Source organism: Gymnodraco acuticeps, unplaced genomic scaffold (genome assembly GCF_902827175.1).
Source record: "Gymnodraco acuticeps unplaced genomic scaffold, fGymAcu1.1, whole genome shotgun sequence".
In the NCBI taxonomy this organism is placed as follows: Eukaryota; Metazoa; Chordata; class Actinopteri; order Perciformes; family Bathydraconidae; genus Gymnodraco; species Gymnodraco acuticeps.
This window is the reverse complement of record NW_022990177.1, coordinates 350,848-375,314: the sequence shown is the minus strand read 5'-3', so window position 1 is coordinate 375,314 and position 24,467 is coordinate 350,848. Positions and strand designations below refer to the sequence as shown.

Here is a 24,467-nt window from a genome sequence, read left to right as displayed (position 1 = left end):
CTCTTCTTCATGTCTCTTCTACATCAACATGTGTCCCCTCTTCTTCACGTCTCTTCTACATCAACATGTGTCCCCTCTTCTTCATGTCTCTTCTACATCAACATGTGTCCCCTCTTCTTCATGTCTCTTCTACATCAACATGTGTCCCCTCTTCTCCATGTCTCTTCTACATCAACATGTGTCCCCTCTTCTTCACGTCTCTTCTACATCAACATGTGTCCCCTCTTCTTCATGTCTCTTCTACATCAACATGTGTCCCCTCTTCTTCATGTCTCTTCTACATCAACATGTGTCCCCTCTTCTTCATGTCTCCTCTACATCAACATGTGTCCCCTCTTCTTCATCAACATGTGTCCCCTCTTCTTCATGTCTCTTCTACATCAACATGTGTCCCCTCTTCTTCATGTCTCTTCTACATCAACATGTGTCCCCTCTTCTTCATGTCTCTTCTACATCAACATGTGTCCCCTCTTCTTCATGTCTCTTCTACATCAACATGTGTCCCCTCTTCTTCATGTCTCTTCTACATCAACATGTGTCCTCTCTTCTTCATGTCTCTTCTACATCAACATGTGTCCCCTCTTCTTCATGTCTCTTCTACATCAACATGTGTCCCCTCTTCTTCATGTCTCTTCTACATCAACATGTGTCCCCCTCTTCTTCATGTCTCTTCTACATCAACATGTGTCCCCTCTTCTCCATGTCTCTTCTACATCAACATGTGTCCCCTCTTCTTCACGTCTCTTCTACATCAACATGTGTCCCCTCTTCTCCATGTCTCTTCTACATCAATATGTGTCCCCTCTTCTTCACGTCTCTTCTACATCAACATGTGTCCCCTTTTCTTCATGTCTCTTCTACATCAACATGTGTCCCCTCTTCTTCACGTCTCTTCTACATCAACATGTGTCCCCTCTTCTTCACGTCTCTTCTACATCAACATGTGTCCCCTTTTCTTCACGTCTCTTCTACATCAACATGTGTCCCCTTTTCTTCATGTCTCTTCTACATCAACATGTGTCCCCTCTTCCTCATGTCTCTTCTACATCAACATGTGTCCCCTCTTCTACATGTCTCTTCTACATCAACATGTGTCCCCTCTTCTACATGTCTCTTCTACATCAACATGTGTCCCCTCTTCTACATGTCTCTTCTACATCAACATGTGTCCCCTCTTCTTCATGTCTCTTCTACATCAACATGTGTCCCCTCTTCTACATGTCTCTTCTACATCAACATGTGTCCCCTCTTCTTCATGTCTCTTCTACATCAACATGTGTCCCCTCTTCCTCATGTCTCTTCTACATCAACATGTGTCCCCTCTTCTTCACGTCTCTTCTACATCAACATGTGTCCCCTCTTCTTCACGTCTCTTCTACATCAACATGTGTCCCCTCTTCTTCACGTCTCTTCTACATCAACATGTGTCCCCTCTTCTTCATGTCTCTTCTACATCAACATGTGTCCCCTCTTCTACATGTCTCTTCTACATCAACATGTGTCCCCTCTTCTTCATGTCTCTTCTACATCAACATGTGTCCCCTCTTCTTCATGTCTCTTCTACATCAACATGTGTCCTCTCTTCTTCATGTCTCTTCTACATCAACATGTGTCCCCTCTTCTTCATGTCTCTTCTACATCAACATGTGTCCCCTCTTCTTCATGTCTCTTCTACATCAACATGTGTCCCCTCTTCTTCATGTCTCTTCTACATCAACATGTGTCCTCCTCTTCTTCATGTCTCTTCTACATCAACATGTGTCCCCTCTTCTTCATGTCTCTTCTACATCAACATGTGTCCCCTCTTCTTCATGTCTCTTCTACATCAACATGTGTCCCCTCTTCTTCATGTCTCTTCTACATCAACATGTGTCCTCTCTTCTTCATGTCTCTTCTACATCAACATGTGTCCCCTCTTCTTCATGTCTCTTCTACATCAACATGTGTCCCCTCTTCTTCATGTCTCTTCTACATCAACATGTGTCCCCTCTTCTTCATGTCTCTTCTACATCAACATGTGTCCTCTCTTCTTCATGTCTCTTCTACATCAACATGTGTCCCCTCTTCTTCATGTCTCTTCTACATCAACATGTGTCCCCTCTTCTTCATGTCTCTTCTACATCAACATGTGTCCCCTCTTCTTCATGTCTCTTCTACATCAACATGTGTCCCCTCTGTGTAAAGACGTTCTGAACGTTTCAGGAAAAAAGATTCTCTCTCTTTTTGTCCTGATCTGTGAGGGCTACAAGACGTTCTGAACTTTAATGGTGAATCGCTTCCACTTGGAGCATACAGTTTCAAGAAAAAGTATGTGAACCCTTTGGATTCTCCGCACATAGCGTTGTGTGTTCCTTCCAAACAACTCAACGTTGGTTTCATCTGTCCACAGAATATGTTGCCAGTAGCGCTGTGGAACATCCAGGTGCTCTTTTGCAAACTTCAAACGTGCAGCAATGTTTCTTCTGGACAGCAGTGGCTTCCTCCATGGTGTCCTCCGTGGTGTCCTCCGTGGTGTCCTCCGTGGTGTCCTCCCATGAACTCCATTCTTGTTCATTGTTTTACGTATCGTAGATTCGTCAACAGAGATGTTAGCATGTGCCAGAGATTTCTTTAAGTCTCTAGCTGACACTCTAGGATTCTTCTTCACCTCATTGAGCATCCTGCGCTGTGCTCTTGCAGTCATCTTTACCGGACGGCCACTCCTAGGGAGAGTAGCAACAGTGCTGCACTTTCTCCATGTATAGACAATGTGTCTTACCGTGGACTGATGAACATCAAGGCTTTAGAGATACTTTTGTAACCAGCTTTATGCAAGTCAACAATTCTTAATGGCAGGTCTTCTGAGAGCTCTTCTGTGCGAGGCATGGTTCACATCTGGCAATGCTTCTTAAGAATAGCACATTCAAAACTGGTGTGTATTTTTGATAGGGCAGGGCAGCTTTAACCAACACCTCCAGTCTCGTCTCATTGGTTGGACTCCAGGTTGGCTGACTCCTGACTCCCATCAGCTCTTGAAGAAGTCTTTAGCCTAGGGGTTCACATACTTGTTCCACCCTGCACTGTGAATGTTTACATGGTGTGTTCAATGAAAACATGAACACATATCATTGTTTGTGTGGTATTAGTTTAAGCAGACTGTGTTTGTCTATTGTTGTGACTTAGATGAAGATCAGAACACATTTTATGACCAACTTGTGCAGAAATCCAGGTCATTCCAAAGGGTTCAAAGGGTTTTCTTGCAACTGTATATCGCCACCTAGTTTTTGAGGAACTTGAAGATCAGCTTGTTAACTTCATTTCTTGATTTACTTTCGTATATTGACTTGAAATCCATGTCCTTGATGTTATGTTGTTCCAGTGCAGTTTTCCAGAGTCTTTGTCTGTTAGCTAAAAAATACATGATGTATTGTCTCTGGTTGTTGGCAACCATCACAATTGCCATTTGGATGTTTTCCAATCAGATGCAGTGATGAGTTTAATCCAGAGTGACCCAATGTTATCCTGCTGTTAATGCTCTGTTCTCTTCTACTACTCCCCCAAGTGCTTCCCGTTCCCACCTCCCTTTGTATCTGGTATAAATGTCTTTCTTTCGTGTTACTGTCCCATAGTTTTGCCATTGTAGCTTGATAACAACTCTTGTAACAGATTTGACTTCTGCTCTACTGATGGGTACCATTATATCAATCTGGTTTGCAAACCACATGTTGCCAGTTGATCCACTACCTCATTCCCTCTAATACCCACATGCGCTGGAACCCACACAAATTGAACAACAATTCCCAAATGAACTAACCTAAACATGATGTGTAAAATGTAATGTAAAATATCCTGACGGCATTCTGAAGAGAAGTTGTTTATACTCTCCAGAGATGCACTGGAGTCAGAGCAAATGACTCGCATTGGCTGTGTTTCCTCTACCCACTGAAGTGCTAGAGAGATAGCCATCATCTCTACTGTATATACTGCCATGTGATCACTCGTACGCTTTCCCACTTTCACCTTTAACTCAGGAACATAAACTGCACAACTAGAATGTTCTGGATCCATCAGAACATATTTGTATAAACTGCCCATATTGTTCATGTAGAACAGTGTTCACGTAAGCCTGCACATTGATTTGACTTTTCATTGAATGTAACCGTTTCAATAATGATAAATCTACTACAGGTTGAGGTAGCAACCATGGTGGAACAGCTGATAACAACACCGTCAGACTAATATTCCATTCTTTAACTTTGAATTCCGAAACACAAACACTTTCTTTTTTTAAAAGGCTGAGCTGATGGAAAACACCTGCCTTTATAGATGTGTCAGCTAATTGGACTACGCCATTCCTCAAACCCTGAGGGGTGTTTAAAGAGGCCACTCCATTTAAGCCACCCCTTTTTAGGGCCTTTTCCCCCTGCACGCAACAATGGACTGGCCAGTAGTGCTATACATTCCTGCAGTGTGGAGATGAGGGGGGGTGTGTGAGTTCACACTACAAACCAGACAAAAGGTAATCAACATGTTGTCGAGTGCAGAGGTTGTTTCCTTACCTGCAGATCTGTGAAGGAAAAAACCAAATACACTGAAAAACTGAATCTTTGGCAACAAACTCTGCATAACTCTATTAGGTTAGTTGAAAGCAATACGTTTACATTTAAAATGAAAACCCTAATTTAATACAGTTATGTGGAATCTGTTGACATAATACATTGAATTAAAGTCAACGTTTTTTCAGTGCGTCACGATAGGGTGTGGCTCGCTGTGTTTGAGAACATGAAGAAAAGGTTTAACTGTGTTATCCGTCATTTACAAAAGCAGTACATTTATAAAGTTAAATGCTAATTGAGGCAACAATATTAACAATTTAATAATGTGATATCAAAATATACTACTATTGTGGCAATTTTCCTGTACAATTAGTACTTGTTGCAGATAATCCTTCTCTACTTTAACTTTCTTTTTTATATATATTGTTTATATGGTTTTATATTTGATATTTTAATTTGTAATTGTTAACTATTCCACTTTTTAAGTATTTGTATTTTAATGTTGAACACACTGCTCCTGTAACAACATTATTTCCCAAATTGGGATTAATAAAGTACCTCTGCGGTTCCCTGCTGTGGAGGTCAATGGTTTTCTGAATGTGTTTTTGGTTGTTAGCCTGAAATAAGGTGTGGCTAACACAAGCTGAAGAGATTTTAACATTTTGTTCTACAACGTAAAATAAGTGAGGGCTGTAGAAAGTATATTTGATAAAGTATCAAGTTACAATACACCAGTTAAAAAAGACTCCATGACGTTAAAAGAGATCCCAGTTCTGGTTTTCCTTAAAGAGTAGTCTACATCATCTGTGATCTGAAGGCGTGACGTTAAAGCACAAATGATAAGAGAAATACAAAGGACTAAGTAGACGCCTCAAGATCCTCGTCACAGTTTAAGTTAATGATCCTTTGTTCGTGTATCAGAACAAGGTCTGTTAGTCTTCCTTAATTCCTTACATATCCAGAGAGAGCTGCAGGAAGGAGTCAGCATTCAACACTTCCTGTTGCCTCGTCGTGAAGTCAATGGGTTTTTGTCTGTTTTTGGTTCGAATGAAATATCGTAAATAATCATAAAATGAAGATCACGTTGATCATTTTCATCAACTTATCGTACGATATATGGACTAGCCATGGAAAACGTTACTTATCGTACGTTATAAGGATTCAACGGCAATACATTGTACGTTTTTGTGCCATAAAAGGAACATGACCTAAACAGCCATGTTTTTATATTGTGACATACCCTGCTAGTTATCTCATTGGTTGCCCTTCAAAAAGGTCACCGGCAATTGAGGTCAAAGTTGAATTATTTTGAACTTTTAGGGAATAGTTCAAGTGGACCTATTATTTGAAAAATATATTGTAGGGCCATACCTATACAAAACATGTCTGTGAAGTTTTTTGCTTAAAATCCCAAACAGATCCCCCTTGTAGCCTCATACTGCTCATACCCCTCTTTTGCAGCCCTGTTCCAAACAGGCTGATTCGACTTTAAATGGAACGGCTGCTGCTAGCCACGCCTCTTTGTAGCTGCTGCTAGCCACGCCTCTTTGTAGCTGCTGCTAGCCACGCCCCTTTGTAGCGTCACGCAGCTTTCGCCTGCTAGAGAGTTTTCTACAGGGAGAAACTCTGCTAAACGCTGCCATGATTAAACGCCATATCATGTTCCCAACCACTTCAAGCATTATTTCTGAAACAGTATGGAGCTCAAACGTTTCTCTCTCGCAGGGTTTACCACAAGGACATTACGTTACACATATTCTCTCCAGTAGCCTACAGGTTAGCTCTGAGTGTTAGCATGCTTGCTAATGTAAACACAGACCATATTACTCCCAAAACACGCCGCATATTGTTTCTGATACAGCACATAACTTGATATGTTCTTTCTTAAGTGTTTACCGATAGAACAGTGCCATTATATGTATTATACAGTATATATAACAACTTTACTCTAAGTGCCTCCTGCAGACATCCTACTGAATACACAGACACACAGCTGCGAGAGGGGATTCACTGAATCCCCTTCTCAAAGTGTGGTCCGCGGACCACTGGTGGTCCGTGAGCGCCCCCCTAGTGGTCCATGAGTATATTGGTACAATTTCACATTTGAAATAAATAAATAAATTAAAGTTGTCCGCACTCTCGCGGGAATATCTCCGCAATGGAGCGAGCTTAAGTTTCAGCCCAGCGCAACACCTTCATCAAACATGTTGCCACTTGTTTGTACCATTGTCAGGTGATTTGTAATCTGTTCTAGAAAAACGATGTGTTTTTTAATATTTGTGGAGTTAGGTGGTCCGCGAGTGTTTTTGTATTGGTTAAGTGGTCCTTGGTATGAAACAGTTTGAGAAACACTGAACGACTGTATACGGAGACGATAGGTTGGGACGTGTCACGTGTGCTGGAGACGATAGGCTAGTTTGAGATGAGCGAGACCGACGCAGACCTGCGCAATTGCGACTGCCGTCTTGCTAGTGCGTTGCATGATGGTTAGTCATTTTGTCCGACTTGCTCTGGAGGCTCGACTGCATGAGACGTTGAAATCTCGTGGGACAAAGACGCCGGCAGCCTTGAGAGCGAGGCGGCGCAGTTTCTCTCCACGAGCTGCAGAAGCTAAATGCTTGATGGGAAACGACTCGCTGGTACATCGAGCTGAGCGCTCATTGGTGGTGTTTACCCCGTGCTGCTGATGAAGCTCTCCAATTGGCTCGGCAAACGTTTTTTGTTGTTTTGTGTCAGTTTTACGTCGCCACATCCATTCACATTTTTCATCATTGTTCCACAATGTTTATCATCATGAAATTAATATCTATATATTTTATACTATACTTGCACTGCTTACTGTTTCATACTTTATATATCTTAGCATATTCATACACACTGTTCATACTGCTCACAGGCTGATATCTAGTGTATTCATACCCCTCACTGTTTATTCATCATTCAATTCATTCTATATTTTATTCTGTAGATTGTAGGGATGTAACGATACCAAAAAGTCCACGGTACGATATTTATCGCAATATTGAAAAATAAAGGAAAAAAATGTGAATAATAAAAAAAAAAAATGTCTTTATTAAATAATAAATCTGATTTGTACAGCATTTTATAGGATAGTAGTATTTTAAAGTGTCAATAATATAATAATCAGACCCTGCAATAGAATAAATCAAGTTTCACTTTAGTTTTTCAAGTAACTCAACTCTAACTCACTCACTCAGCATCATCAAGGTTATCTTTTAGGAATATGAGCATGTCCACGGTACAGTACAGTACAGGTCTCTACCGTAATGCATAGGATATTCGCGCACCGCAATACAACGTGCGGGCTGGCTTGACTGTGTTTTCCGAAGTGGGGGCTGGCTTGACCGCAGTCTGTTTACCCAGTGTTTCCTGACATGAAACGTTTTATTTCACCTTGCTATGTGTTTTTAACGTATATTAAAAAACGGGGACATTTCCGGGGACAGTTTCAAACGGGGAGCGGCCAATACAAACGGGGACTGTCCCCGGAAAACCGGGACGTCTGGTCACCCTAAGATAGAGGCCTGTAAAAACTGCCTTCAAAATAAAAGTGTTTACTCGGTCAATAACAAATATACCTAAAAAACACACCAAACATATTCATATACTGGAGTTTAAATTAAGAAATATGTACTATATAATGTGATCAATAATAATTTAACTAGTATAACTACCACATTATAATGTAAAATGTAAGGATACAGTTATGAAGACATATCTGACATTTCCACTGGGTGACTAATTTCAATTGATGTTGACACCATCTCACAACACTCCTAAAATAACATTACTTTCTGAAGCACAATTTGAAATGTATGCTGTTTAAAATCTCAAATTAGATCTATTGTCCATCTATATTTTGATTGTAATGTAAACTGTCCATAATCAAAGAGTCATTCGAAGTCAATCAAATACTCATTTCACTCCAGGGTGATAGCAGGAGACCCCATCTAGTCACTCAGAGAGAATCAGGACAATCTGAAGTAGAGTTTCAAAATTAAAGACCTTTGAAGTCTCATATATGAGCTATCGTCCTTCTGTTTTTATCCAACAGTTCAAATGTTCGAATTACATTAAACCAGAATTGTCCCCCTTCTTTCTTTAACAGTGAAGAAAATTGGATATGTTAATGATATATTGACCGCAAAACTCAAAATGTCCCCGGTTTTAATTTTGAAAATCTGGTCACCTTAGTCAAAGGACCCAAATTCTGGATCCTTTTTTTTTAGAGATGTGGGTAAGGAGGAAAAGAGAGAGGGTTGTAGTCTCTGAAACTTTGTGAGTCTCCTGACACATATTATAAAAGACATAAAAAAGTGCATTTTTCATAATAGGTCTAAACAACAATTGTTTACCGCTTCCCCGCTGATCATGTGATTCCTGCTTTGCAGTATCCATGTGCAGTATTTCAGATAGATAGATGCTTTATTTATCCTAATTGGGAAATTATTTTGTCACATCAGCATTGTTATCAAGCCTTACACACAAGTTACAAATATGTAAAATATACAGTAAGATACAAATCTAGTAAAAATACAAATGAACATTAACAGCAAGTATTTACAAATTATAAATATCACTTTTTCAGCAGGTTTCTCCACAGTGTTTGTGAGAACTGAATGTCCCTCTCCTGCTGATGTTCAGGTGTATATCAGTATGTAATTTCTCTACTTTAAAGAGTCCTCTCCTGCTGATGTTCAGGTGTATATCAGTATGTAATTTCTCTACTTTAAAGAGTCCTCTCCTGCTGATGTTCAGGTGTATATCAGTATGTAATTTCTCTACTTTAAAGAGTCCTCTCCTGCTGATGTTCAGGTGTATATCAGTATGTAGTGTCTCTACTTTAAAGAGTCCTCTCCTGCTGATGTTCAGGTGTATATCAGTATGTAGTGTCTCTACTTTAAAGAGTCCTCTCCTGCTGATGTTCAGGTGTATATCAGTATGTAATTTCTCTACTTTAAAGAGTCCTCTCCTGCTGATGTTCAGGTGTATATCAGTATGTAGTGTCTCTACTTTAAAGAGTCCTCTCCTGCTGATGTTCAGGTGTATATCAGTATGTAGTGTCTCTACTTTAAAGAGTCCTCTCCTGCTGATGTTCAGGTGTATATCAGTATGTAGTGTCTCTACTTTAAAGAGTCCTCTCCTGCTGATGTTCAGGTGTATATCAGTATGTAGTGTCTCTACTTTAAAGAGTCCTCTCCTGCTGATGTTCAGGTGTATATCAGTATGTAGTGTCTCTACTTTAAAGAGTCCTCTCCTGCTGATGTTCAGGTGTATATCAGTATGTAGTGTCTCTACTTTAAAGAGTCCTCTCCTGCTGATGTTCAGGTGTATATCAGTATGTAGTGTCTCTACTTTAAAGAGTCCTCTCCTCCTGATGTTCAGGTGTATATCAGTATGTAGAGTCTCCATGCTCTAATGTTCAAAAAGCTCTTTATTTCTCTCATACTGCCTGTGCTGCAGCACCTCCTTTCACCCTCTGTCTGAAACCAGAGCCCAGTATGCTCTGATTGGTTAGCTGGCCGGCTCTATTGTGATTGGTCAACCGCTTACAGATGTCCCGCCCCTTTAGCTCATCCTGCAGAGCCTTGCTGTGAAAACAGCCAGTTAAGCTGTTACCTGATTGGTTGTCCGTCAAAATGTCTGCTGCAACGTTGAAATAATCTACCATTTTTAGCTTTTTTCCTAGAAACAAAACGGCAACCTCAGCGCTGAACATACGCAGATCATGTAGTGGCAGGTTAACAGGTCCCCTCACAGAAAACTGCATTGTTCTTCTGGTTAAAGCTGCTGTTGATCCAGATGGTGTTTCTGCAGGTGGATCCTCAGGTTCTGCTTCCCGGCGAACCTTTTCCCGCAGTGCTGGCATCCGAACGGCCGCTCCCCGGTGTGAACGCTCTGGTGCGTCTTCAGGTGTCCGGACTGCGTGAAGCGCTTCCCACACTGAGCGCAGCTGTACGGTCTCTCGCCCGTGTGAACGCGAACGTGCGTCTCCAAACTTCGCCCCGACGTAAACCATTTCCCACAGTAACTGCAGACGAAACGACGATCCCTGCAGAACTGATTCATCTCCACTGGGTCCAGTTGGGATCCTGCGAACTGGAGCGCTAACGGGAAAGCTGGGACGTTCATATCAGATCTGTTGTTGTCGAGAAGTCGGTGAGACGGCAGGCTCTGATTGGTCCAAGAGGAACAGCAGATATCTGAGTCGTAGGAGATTAAAGACCCACCTATTTTCAGCTCAGAAGTCCCGGGAAGCAGCAAGTTTTTTCCTCCCGACGCCCCAACGACGAGGAACTGTTTATCCGGAGACTCACAGTCCGACTCCACGTCAAAAACAACGTCTGAAGAGTCGCCTCCTCTGCCTGGAGACCCAGGTGCACTCTGGGAGTTTTGACGCTCCGATGCCACCTCACTGTTCTGGTCCCAGAGCCTCGTTTCCCCCGAGGGTCCAGCTTCACTGTCGTCTGTATCCGACAGCTGCACCGCCGATCCTGCAGGAACACATCAACACATTTTTTGGTAATTTTGATGCAAAATAGTCTTAAAATACAGTTGTTTTGCCTCTCAAATAGAGAGATTTCCTGCGTTTCTCTGTTTAATATCATATTAAAGTGAATATATGGAAGATATTTCAAGACATCACCTTGGACTTTGAGTAAATGGGATGGATATTTTTCACTATTTTCTGACATTTAATAGACCAAACAACAAACAATAACCCACAGATTTACTAATATTCAAAATACTAAGCAGAACTTCCTGAAACTCAACAGCTCCAAGACCGAAGCCATTATAGTTGGCACCCCACACCAGGTTCGGTCATCCACCATCACCACCATCACCTTCTCCGGCCAGGACATTCCCCTCTCCTCAATAGTCACCAACCTGGGTGTGAAAATGGACGCCCATCTGACCTTTGAGGCTCACATTAAACAGCTGTGCAAGAACTCCTTTTATCACCTCAGGAACATCGCCAAACTCCGCCCCACACTCACTCTGTCTGACGCTGAAAAGCTGGTCCACGCCTTTGTCTCCTCCACGCTGGACTACTGCAATGCACTCCTCATCGGGATCCCTAACAAAAGCATCCAGAAGCTCCAATACATTCAGAACAGCGCTGCTAGGATCCTGATGAGGGTGCGCAAATATGATCACATCACCCCCATCCTTAAAGCACTACACTGGCTCCCCGTGGAACTGAGGATCGAATTCAAGGTCTCCCTCCTCACCCACCAGTGCGTCCATGGAACTGCCCCTCCCTACCTCAAGGAACTCCCCGCCCCCATACCACCCGCTCCAGAAACTCCAACTTCCTCAAACCCCCCAGGACTAAGCTCCATGCTATGGGAGACCGGGCCTTCTGCTCGGCTGCTCCCAGTCTGTGGAACGCTCTCCCCGACCACATGAGAGCACCAGACCGTGGAGGCTTTTAAAAAAGGCCTCAAAACCCATCTTTTCAGTCGAGCCTTTGCCTAGACCTTTTTACCACCCTTTTATTTTATTTGTATTTCTCTTGTTTTTTATTGCTTTTTATTATTATTTCTACCGTGCTGTGTAATGTTTATGTATACTGTTCATGCTCACTGCTTGTAGCACTTCAGGATTTGAAATAAAATATGAAGTGCTTTATAAATGAAACCCATTATTATTATTATTATTATTGTTATTTACTTCCTGTCTGTCTACTTCAGTGGCCTGTACTACGAAGCCGGTTCAACCTAACCTGGATATGTTTGAGTTAGCCGGTTGGCCTAATCCAAAATATACGCGCTCTCGCTAAACGGTACTACGACGCTGGTTATCAAGTGGATCGCTCAAGCCAGCCGTGACCTATCGAGTTAGGTGTTCACATGAAACGGGTGGTATCTGGAGCATTCGACCAATCACAGACATGGAGAAGCGTACTGACAGCGCAGCGTCATACTTCCTGAATGAAAAGTGAACTTTAATATTAGACATATGAAGAAGTTAAACTTTAAACATCCATGACTTAAACACTTGATCCAGGATCAAAGCCACAGAGCTGCACCTGCAAGGTGAACACAGCTGGGAACAGAACAAGTGTTTGAATGCGTACATTAACAGGTTTATGATATCACTGCCCCGTCTAAGACACCATCTGACTTTCATTACATTTGACTCCAGTGTTTCCTCAACTTAATGTGTTGCTTAAAATAATCCTTCTGCATCCAGTCTGTGACGCTGTGAGTGTTGCACGGCCAGATACGGCTCAGCTGACTCAGATAAGGAGATATATGATACATTATGAAGTGATATGCCGCGGACTGTACTTAATGTTACTCTGATCCGGTTACTTATGTTGTGGCAGATATTTCAGTAAGCTTTCTTAACGCTAATGTTATAATAGTCAGATTGCTCTGAAGATGGAGCTGATATTCTATTCATGTTCACGTTCACACAGTCGCTGATTTTTGCCGGCCGTCTTTCCTGCAACGGCAGCTTTTCTGCATTTCCTTTCTCCTGTAATATGACTTGATTGCTTTAAACTCCGCCCACTGAGCTCTGATTGGTCAGCAGACAGTGCTTTCACTGAGTTGATCTCTTAGCCTGCAACCTAACCTGGTCCCGACCAGGTTAGCCGCTAAGCATAAGTTACCATGGAGATCTAGCCTGCTAAAAAGAGAACCAGCTTCGTAGGACCGGAAACCCCGAGTTTTCCCTGAAGTTAGCCGCTAAGAGAAAATCCTGCTTCATAGTATACCCCCCAGGCCTCTGCTGTTCCATTTAGTGTTTACGTCCTGTCTCTCTTCTTCTGCTGTTCCCTTTAGTGTTTACTTCCTGTCTCTCTTCTTCTGCTGTTCCCTTTAGTGTTTACGTTCTGTCTCTCTTCTTCTGCTGTTCCCTTTAGTGTTTACGTTCTGTCTCTCTTCTTCTGCTGTTCCCTTTAGTGTTTACGTCCTGTCTCTCTTCTTCTGCTGTTCCCTTTAGTGTTTACGTCCTGTCTCTCTTCTTCTGCTGTTCCCTTTAGTGTTTACGTTCTGTCTCTCTTCTTCTGCTGTTCCCTTTAGTGTTTACGTTCTGTCTCTCTTCTTCTGCTGTTCCCTTTAGTGTTTACGTTCTGTCTCTCTTCTTCTGCTGTTCCCTTTAGTGTTTATGTCCTGTCTCTCTTCTTCTGCTGTTCCCTTTAGTGTTTACTTCCTGTCTGTCTTCTTCTGCTGGTTTATCTGACGTCCAACACTCCGTCTTTTAACCTCTTTTCCTTTCTCTCTCTTGATCCTCCTCAGCAGCGTTGTGTTAACGAGTATTAACCTGTTAAACCCGAAGGTCCCCGCCGGTGGGTACCTTAGTTTTTTTTTCACTACACTGTGTCTCAGGGCATCTTAATATTTAAGAACCTATTCATGTGTTATACCAGATTAACGGGAATAATCTCAGCTAACTGACGATATGAACCATTTTTACCAAAACAAAATACAAGTCTCATAAGAAGCATCTAAATCACCCGAGCGAAAAATGCTAACCTATTACTGCACCGAAAATCACTCCTAGCTCCCTTATTACTTATCCTAGCTGCACATCCAACACATATTTTATGATCGCAAGGAGACACATAATCTAACGGTGCCCACCTCAACACTGAAAGATACAAACTCGTGACATTAACAACAAAAACGTACATCGAAACAAGTGGCGCTAGATAGCCCACAACGCTAACATGGCTTACCTTCGTCTTAGTCTGGTCTAAACTGGTCTTCAATGGCATTAAAACGATAAAAACGATGTTGTAGTTAATCCATAGGTTAATCCAATGTGACTGCATCCCCTTTGAAATGTTCTGATAATCCATAAGCAATAAAACTGCTTTTCCGTTGCTTGATATCAGAGCAGGGATATTTCTCCCCTCTAAGGCAAGCTAGCATGCGTGGAGAGGCTACCTTTTTTTTTTTTTTACATGAGTGTGTGACAATTTCCCTTGGATTCTATTGGCTCTAACGGTCAGGAAGAGATGTCACATGTCAAAATCCAGCAAGGGGGGCCAGAGATAAGGAAAATCCACCCAAATGGCCCCAGAAGTGGGTTTTTTTGCTAAATCTGTCTATAAAGGTCAAATATCACTTGTTTTGCATCAATCTTGATACAGGGTACTTATTATATGTTGTACTTTGGATTCCTAAAGCTTTTAGTCTACTAACCCATCATCCAAGGTTAGTTTTCACCAGTGGTGTAGTGGGGATTTTTTTACTGGGGGGACGCTATTTTAATTAGGTCATCCCAAACAATGCCACACAAGTGCGCACACGCGCAGTGCACTCACAAAACGGGCAGTCAGGTCCACAGAAACAACCGGTATGCTTAGTCCTACTTTAGTTACTGTTCTTCAAAAAGCAGACGGCGCTGCGCTCAACACACACACAGACTCAAAACCATGGACACACTGGCACATAAATTACAACAATTTATAGGCCTAAATTGCATAAGCTACAACTAAGCAGACAGCGCTGCTTCTCTCTATCTCCACTTTCAAAATCTATTTAAAACTCATAACAAACAAAATTCCCAAAGTTGTCCTGAAATTAACTTATTAAATAAACGAAACGAAAAATATAGCCTACTTATGCCAACAACATGAATCTGGACTTGAAATTATTCTGATTAGGCCTAGCCACACACACACACACACACACACACACACACACACACACACACACAACACACACACACACCCACACACACACACACACACACACACACACACACACACACACACACACACACACACATCACACACACACACACACACACACACACACACACACACACACACAGCACACACACACACACACACACACACACACACACACACAACACACACACACACACACACACACACACACACACACACACACACACACACACAAACACACACACACAACACACAAACACACACACACACACATCCACACACACACACACACACACACACACACACACACACACACAACACACACACACACACACACACACACACACACACACACACACACACACACACACACACACACACACACACACACACACACTGCGTTTTGAAGACTGATAAATCCGAAATGGATGAACAGCAGCCCAGTTTCCCAGCTTTGCAGTCTATCCACGGGTAGGATCTTGTTTCCTCCGCCACATCTCCTCCGTCCATACCTCTGGGAAAGGTGAGCTTGAGATAGCCAGGGGAACGTTGCTAGAGCAGCTAACGTGCACGTTAGTTAGCATTATTCACGTCTTTAGGCGGCTCTTCTGATGATGTAGTAGTAGCAGCTTCACTTGTAGCTTCGGTGCTGCTAGCCTCTTTCTTCTTGTGAATTATATTCTTTTTAGAAAATAAGTCAAGTAAAAAACGTTTTCCTTCCATTATAGAGCTGTTTCGTTAGCGTTCTTGAAGGAAAGAGCTGCCGCAAAATCGGCGGGCGGTGAGCTGGCCGTGGGTGTGTCAGTGACACACCCCCAGCTCGCCGCGGGGTCACCAGCGTGATGACGAATCATCATTTTTGAAGGAAATCGTTTTTATTTTTTATTATAGGCCATTACTGTGAAATGTATTATGTTTTTGTCATTATTACAACAAATACACACTTGCAACTGATAAGACTGGCAATGATTTTACATTTATTCGACTATTAAAAAAAAGATCATGCTCCAAATAAGTGGGGGTACGGCGTACCCCCGCGTCCAACGCCCACTACACCACAGGTTTTCACTATAAGTACAACATATCTTTTGGACGGACACTATAATTTACAGTTTTTTACTATGTTCAATCTGAATTTTATTTAAAATAAAAAGCATCTATATTGATTCTGACTTTTCTACATCCAACTCACAGCTTTATCATTACTTTGAGAACAAAGATTATTAATGTAACCCTTTTAGAAGATATGGTCATTTGTTCTGGGGATGTCCTTTTCGAGCCTGAGACCTGAACAACAGGCTCGGGGCCTAACAGGTTAATAACCTCTGAATTCCAAATTGACCAATCAGAATCGAGTAATCAACTATAAACTGGGTCAGTTTCCTTAAAATGAATTAAATAATAAATACCATCATCATACGCAGCGTGAATTTGTCCATTTACCGGGTGAGATGTTTTATGATCCAGAGAGTGCAGTTTGCATATAAGATGATGATGATGATGATGATGATGATGATGATGATGATGATGATGATGATGATGATGATGATGATGATGATGATGATGATGATCAAAGCAGCCTCACTCCTACTTCCAGTTCTTCCCACTGTGTGCTTTTAGCTTGAATTGAGACTTCTGCAGTAAATGAATGAGCGACTTCCCGGATATGTAACGGTCTGTTTCCTGTCTCACCTTCCTCGTTGAGAAGCAGATCGTCTGCATCGTCGCTCACTTCCTCTTTCGTGGCTTCCTCCTTTATCAGAACGACGACATCCTGTTCCCTCGACTCCTCTGCGGCTCTGCTCGAGGAGTCCTGAGGGTAGAAAATACAATGGTGACAAAATCAAATGCTTTTTAAATCACTCTTAGAGACCCATTTCAACCAAAACCAGCCAATACTTTAATTTGAAGTACGCCATTAGTGCAGAACATACACAAATCACAGCAGGACAGAAATACACTTGAGTTTATTAAAATAAGCATTTATTCAAACATTAACAGGATCAAATAAGGTGATATATGTCTCATAAATCTAAAAATAAATGGAGTGTAGTTTGTAGGAAGATCTGAAACTATTATATTTTGATAAGGAATACATTTTTGGGGTAATTTTTATGCAAAATCGTCATAAAATACAGTTTCCAGCCTCTCAAATGGAGATTTCCTGCATTTCTCTGTTTAATATCATATTAAAGTGAATATATTTGAGTTTTGGAAGATATTTCAAGACAAGCTTTGATGTTGAGTAACTGGGATGGATATTTTTCACTATTTTATGACGTTAAATAGACCAAACAACGAACAATAACCAACAGATTTACTAATAATCAAAATGCTCATTAGTTGCAGTCCTACATGTAGGTAATACTGTATGAATACGTTACGGATATTATGATTTATAACATGACAGTTGTCCTTATTGGAACTTTTTCACATTGTTATAGGATTAACAGTGGCGGCTGGTGGAAAATATTTTTGGTGGGGCTATGGAAATAGGGACCAAACCATACTAAGGCGGTCCGGGGGAATCCTCCCCCGGAAGAAATGTTTGAGAAATGACTTATATTAGGCCATACTCAGAGTGTATGAGTTAGTTCCTGAAGCTTACCGGCAAAAGTTTAGACACCATAGGAAGAGTCCTGATCAAACGCACGTAGAGTTCGCTAGGAAAAAGGGAATGTGTTTTGCTAAGTGGTTTGCCGCATGTAATGCTACAGATTATTCTTCCTTGAAGGAATTGATTATGTTGGAGGAATTCAAGAAATGTTTGCCTGAGCACATTGTTATGTACATGAATGAGCAAAAAGTAAATTCCCTCTCTGCTGCGGCTGTGTTAGCCGATGAGTATGTGGTGATGCATAAATCTGTGTTTTCCCGGGTCTCTACTGAGAGATCGCGCCGTGTAACAGCCGCACCCTCTACTGAGCCGTGGAATGTGTTTAACGTAAAAAGAGAGGAGAGAGAGTGCTGTTACTGTCACCAACCTGGACATGTCATCGCCAACTGCGCAGCTCTGAAGCGTAAAGAGCAGCGGCAGAATATGTCCCCGCCAAACGGTATTGGCCTGATCACACATACCCGTGCACAGGCGAGTAAAAGTGTTTCTGATGTCTCATTATCTGATCCTGTGATTGTGCCGGTGTCTTCAGATAAAGCTGTGTCCGAGGAGAAGCCAGAAATTGTGGCTCCCCCTCCTCCGCGAGAGGATGTCGTGAAACCAGCGCAACACGCTGGCTCAGACAAGCCTCTCGACTTTCCGACTCTCCCGGTAACCCGAGAGCGTCAGCTCGTTCATCGGATCCTAGTGTTGGTGTTAGCCCTACAACATGTTAAGGTTCATGTTGGACCCAGCCTTTGGCCAATTGTGGTGTTTGCCTGTTATGACCCCTTTATATTCTGCCCCAGCGTGTCCAAGCACAATCAGCGTCTCCTGCACTGGGCTAGCTATGAATCTTCCAAAACTGTGCAACAGTACAGTCGGCCCACACAAACTGCAGAACACTGGTGCTTTGGGAACACTCAAATGATTTAATTCCCATTTAAAATCAGGAGAATAAATACGATGAGAGAGAGAGAGAGAGAGAGATACACTTGCCAACCCGAGACTCCCGATTTCATTGCCCTCTCCCGGTTTCCTCCCCGGTCACATTTCTCCCGATTTCTGACAAAATCAGATTTACTCACGACTGTTTCCACTCGGACTTTAATACAGCTACACCATTGTTTGGTTTCCATGGTAGCGCGTCTCTTTAGCAGCGCGCGCAACTCAAAGTTTGAGAGGGTGAGGAAGATGAAAACTGAACAAGAATCGACAACTCCACCCTCTGCTCACTCCTTTCCTGTAAAACACAGGTCCAGCCCACACATGCTCCATGGTGCTCCAGGCATTGCCCTTACAACTACAATAAGCATGTCAATGTTAATCTACAGCTCCGGCGATCCACTAGCACCGGAGTCTCCACCTGCAGACAACTACTGTAGCGTCACCTTGGATACGAGTCCAAACAACTCACAGACACACAGGCCAGGGCGCTGACACGGCGCCCTTTGAGCATCAGATCTGACGACGCTGATTGGCTGAAATTATGTTTCGGCGGCATAGTATACAGATAGCAACAGTCAGCTTGTTGGCTGCTGCTGCTCTGGCTGAGGGCTCCTTTCTACCGCCCGGACGAGAGAGGGTAACGATACACGCTGCGGCCAGGCAGGAAACATGTGACTTATCAGTAACTTTAGACATCGTAAAACTATTTTAAACGAGATTTTATTGTAGATTATGCATTTTACTGATACCAACTATATCATATTTACCTTGTTCATTAAAAAAATAAAAACATTTATTTTTTGATTTATTTTTTATTTGTAATGACAATCAAACATGTGGGAAGAGGGGGGGCGGCGCCCCTAGCGCCCCTATGGGCCGGCCGCCACTGAGGATTAAATATAAGCACCAGGCAGTTTGTAAAGTTTCGAGACATTGAGCATTCATTCAGAGATAAGGACAGGGGGGATGTGATGGTAAATGTTAAAGGTCCCATGTCATGGCCATTTCTACTGTTCCATTGCTGAGGTCGACTAGAATAGATTTACATTGTTCAATGTTCCAAACTCACATTGGTTTCTCATACAGCATCTCTGTATAGTCTGTGTATTCACTCATTGTCCTACACGGCTTGTTGGAGCTCCTGCCCCCCCCCCCCCCCTCCCTGTGAGCCCACTGTGCTCTGATTGGTCCACCACCGTTACAGCTGAACATCAGTGATTATGTGTTACAATGGTGTTTGTTAGCAACCAGGAAATGACACCAGTAATGACAAACAGATGAAAATGCTGCGTGGGGTTACTGGTGTCATTTCCTGCAGCGAGACACCGCGGAGCTCAGCCTGAGCACACACACACACTCAGAGCCAGCCAGACTGTGTGTGCGTTACGTCACTGTGACCGTTACGTCACTATACCCAAGAAGAAAACAATGGAAAAAGAGAAATGTCCAACGAGGCGTTCAGGGGCAGCACAGACAGGTCTTCTCTGTGTAAAGCCCCTGTCACACTGTCCCGAAATTGACACCCGATGGACACACGAATATGGAATTGTGAATTTCGCACGAAGATGGCCCCGAACCACACACGAAGGCAACATTTACATTACATTTAAGACATACAACTGCAACGAAAGTAACACAAACAATTATGTTACAGTACTATGATACTGTACTGATATCTTCAGACTTTGTTCTTTACTTTATCCGTCTTTATATGTAGAAAATATTACGTTTTCTCCTTAATGTTGTTTCCATAACAACAACAACTTCCTGTCAACTGTCCTTCAAAATAATATATTATATCCTTTTTAGTTTCACAGAACACAAATTGGGTTATTTACATAATATGTTTATATGATTTTGTTGTGCAATAAAAAACCCGATGGACACACGATAAAGGAAACGTTCAAATTCGGCTGTGATCGTAGCAACATCGGGCCATTCGTGAGGGCATCTTAAGCCATCGTATGACCGCCGGTGGAGTTTCTCAGGCTCCGGCAGCAACTTCGTGAGCGGTGGCAAAATCTTTGGCATGCAAAAAAATTGCTGAAGGACCTTGCGAAGGTTCATTTTCGTGTTGAATTCGTGTGTCAATTGTGCCCTTCGTAAGGCCATCGTGAGGGCATCTTGTTATCATCGGTGCCATCGGGCATTCGCCCCGATCAGAGTGAGGGTGAATGCACCGATGATAACACGAAGATGACACGATTTGACAAGATGCCCTCACGAGTGCCTTACGAAGTTGCCGCTCACGAAGTTCCTGCCGGAGCCTGAGAAACTCCACCGGCGGTCATACGATGGCTTAGATGCCCTCACGAATGGCCCGATGTTGCTACGATCACAGCCGAATTTGAACATTTCCTTTATCGTGTGTCCATCGGGTGTCAATTTCGGGACAGTGTGACAGGGGCTTTAGAGTTTTACTCGCTACAGGGTGTACTTTGAGGGTTTGTGATTCTGCAGACCGTTCACATGCAGAAAAACCTTCATAACAACAAGGGGACGGGTCAGAACCAGAGAAGCATGACATGGGACCTTTAAAGAAATGGTAATTAAACTCACCTCTTTAATAGCATGGGTCATTTCTACAGCAGTCTCACACACAGAGACTCTTCCACTGCTGGGGAATTCTGTTTTCTGCTGTTTGGCCCCGACTGCAGCTGGGGAACAAAACAAACATGTTCAGATATAAAACACAGATCAATTACTACTGAAGTGCCAGTGAAAAGGAACTAACTGAAGAATTGTAATTAAGTACTTTTTTGACATATTTGAAATTTACTAACGTTTTTCCATGTAATGCTAATTTCTAGTCCTCTACATTTTTCTCCATTACATACGTTTAACAATCACAGTTACTTTGTACACATAATAGCACATGACATATATAAATATACTGATATGGTCATACTGTACCATAATAATAAAATACTGTGAAAATAGTACTTTCACTGTTGATAATTGAAGCTGATAATACTTCTGTACTTCATATTATTCTGAAATGGGTCATTGGTGTACTTTGACTCCACTGCATGTATTGAATCCCTTTAGTTACTTCACAGATGAATGATGGTAAATATAACCAAGTGTTGAATCAGACTTTAGTTCCACCTGGAGTAAATCCACAAGCTACCCTGCAGTATACAAAGTACTTCAAACTAGCTGCACCTTCACCAGCTTTGAGAACACTTTCATGATCAATCATTATAAAACATATCATATATATTATTCTGAAATGGACCAATCTGCACAACGACTACTTTCACTGTCGCTACTTTCACTATATTTTGATGAGAATACTTTTCTACTTTTACTTGAGGAACATTTTGAATGCAGGACTTTTACTGTAACAGAGTATTCCTACACTCTGGTACTTCTACTTTTACTCAAGAACAAGATCTGAGTACTACTACTTTTACTCAAGTACAAGACCTGAGTACTTCTACTTTTACTCAAGTACAAGGTCTGATTACTTCTACTTCTACTAAAGTACAAGATCTGAGTACTTCTACTTTTACTCAAGAACAAGATCTGAGTACTTCTACTTTTACTCAAGTACAAGATCTGAGTACTTCTACTTTTATTCAAGTACAATATCTGAGTACTTCTACTTTCACTACAAGTACAAGATCTGAGTACTTCTACTTTTACTCAAGTACAAGATCTGAGTACTTCTACTTTTACTCAAGTACAAGATCTGAGTACTTTTACTCAACTACAATATCTGAGTACTTCTACTCAAGTACAAGATCTGAGTACTTCTACTTTTACTCAAGTACAAGACCTGAGTACTTCTACTTTTACTCAAGTACAATATCTGAGTACTTCTACTTTTACTCAAGTACAAGACCTGAGTACTTCTACTTTTACTGAAGTACAAGATCTGAGTACTTCTACTTTTACTCAAGTACAAGATCTGAATACTTCTACTTTTACTCAAGTACAAGACCTGAGTACTTCTACTTTTACTCAAGTACAATATCTGAGTACTTCTACTTTTACTCAAGTACAAGATCTGAGTTCTTCTACTTTTACTCAAGTACAAGATCTGAGTACTTCTACTTTTACTCAAGTACAAGACCTGAGTACTACTACTTTTACTCAAGTACAATATCTGAGTACTTCTACTTTTACTCAAGTACAAGATCTGAGTTCTTCTACTTTTACTCAAGTACAAGATCTGAGTACTTCTACTTTTACTCAAGTACAAGATCTGAGTACTTCTACTTTTACTTGAGTAACATGTTGAATGCAGGACTTTTCCTGGGTGCTATATCTTAGTTAGACTATTAAACTACTGTTATAAATCTGTAAATAACTGCAATATATACTTTTACTTTCACCACTGTGACACTTATTTTATTTTTTTAAATACTGTTCCTATTGTTTACACCTGGATGTGTATTTTGGTAAATTGTAATTTGTGTAATTCCAACTTGTTTTAATCTTTACTATTTTAAGGATGCTTCTTTATAAATATGTTGCTCTTTTGGCTCTTTACTTTCGCTGTAACAATGTAAATGCAATATAATGTAAATGTCTATGCCTAACCCTAAAACAAATTAGGTATTCTGATTCTGCTCTATTCAAACCTTTTTCTTTTTTTTTTAAAAGCCCCCGAAACCCACCGACAGTAATTGTACTTTGTTATGTGTACTTGAGTATTTCTATTTTCTGCTACTGTGTACTTCTACTCCACTACAATTCAGAGGTAAATGGTGTACTTTTACAGCACTGCATGTAATACCTTTAGTTGAAACATTTACATTTCCTCTCTGTATATACACCAATAAAGGTATTCTGATTCTGCTTATTTAAGAAAATAAAAATAAAAAAAGCCCCCGAGACTCACCGACAGTGACCTCCACAAAGACCCCCCCAGCTGCCTCCTCCTCCCCGCCGCCGCTCTCCAGCTTCCCTCCCCGGGTGATGACGGTCTCCAGGAGCTCCAGCCTCCTCCGCAGCGCCTGGTTCTCCATGTTGCTGCGGGAAATCTCGCTCTTCCACCCGGCGCAGCTCTCCTCCAGCAGCTCGCTGATCTCCAGCACCGCAGCCCGGGTCAGAGCCTCCATGATGGAGGACAGCTGGGACTGAAGCACCCGGTGAGAGGTCATGCTGAGCGGCAGAGAAACAACGCTAACAACCGCCGAAACGGAGGAGCTCCAGGGGTTAATTCCTGCTTCTGTTACCTGGGAATTGAGTGCTTTTACCGGGGGAAACGGATGGGAGGATGCTGCGGTTGTTTGTTTGTTGTTGGTCGGTTATTTCCTCCTCCTACAACTTCCGTAACACCATTTTCAAAATAAAAGCTCAGAATCAGAAACAGGTTTGTTGACTTTTTTTATTAGCTTCCCAAAAGGGTCGTTTTGAGCTTTCTTTTTGTCTTTGTTATTGCCAACTATACAAGAGAAACACAGAGAAAAATAGACATTATGTGCTGGGTTTGTTACATTTCGAGAATGTAAAATGTGTTGAGGAGGATACATATAAAAGTAGAAGTACTTACATATATTAACCCTCCTGTTGTCTTCGGGTCAAATCTGACTGATTTACTACTTTCATCATAACTTTTTTGTTTTACATTAGATTGCATTAAGGCTTGATGATATCCTTCACAGGAGACCTTTGAACATGTAAAATTGCTGATCACCACTTTCATCGAATTTTGGATGATTTAGTGAACTTTGTAACACCATGGTGTTCCCGGTCAAACATGACCGCG

General features: G+C 41.8%; 1 protein-coding gene across 1 annotated transcript; it reads right to left on the bottom strand.

Annotated features, from left to right (window-relative positions):
* Positions 1 to 9,944: 9,944 nt before the first annotated feature.
* Positions 9,945 to 24,024, bottom strand: LOC117547196 (GDNF-inducible zinc finger protein 1-like). The gene is made up of 4 exons (XM_034217765.1): positions 23,598 to 24,024; positions 21,308 to 21,405; positions 16,897 to 17,017; positions 9,945 to 11,050 (listed from the first exon to the last, which is right to left on the bottom strand). Exons 1-4 carry the CDS (start codon positions 23,857 to 23,859, stop codon positions 10,338 to 10,340), a joined length of 1,194 nt encoding a protein of 397 aa, XP_034073656.1. The 5' UTR covers positions 23,860 to 24,024; the 3' UTR covers positions 9,945 to 10,337.
* Positions 24,025 to 24,467: the final 443 nt, after the last annotated feature.

Bases quoted from the DNA above. Each gene is read 5' to 3' on its own strand.
- LOC117547196 (XM_034217765.1), bottom strand. From the start codon at position 23,859: ATGACCTCTCACCGGGTGCTTCAGTCCCAGCTGTCCTCCATCATGGAG. The intron at 17,018-21,307 runs GTGAGTTTAATT...TTCTACCCTCAG, and splicing joins TGACCCATGCTATTAAAGAG to GACTCCTCGAGCAGAGCCGC. The intron at 11,051-16,896 runs GTGAGACAGGAA...GTGTTCCTGCAG, and splicing joins TCTGCTTCTCAACGAGGAAG to GATCGGCGGTGCAGCTGTCG.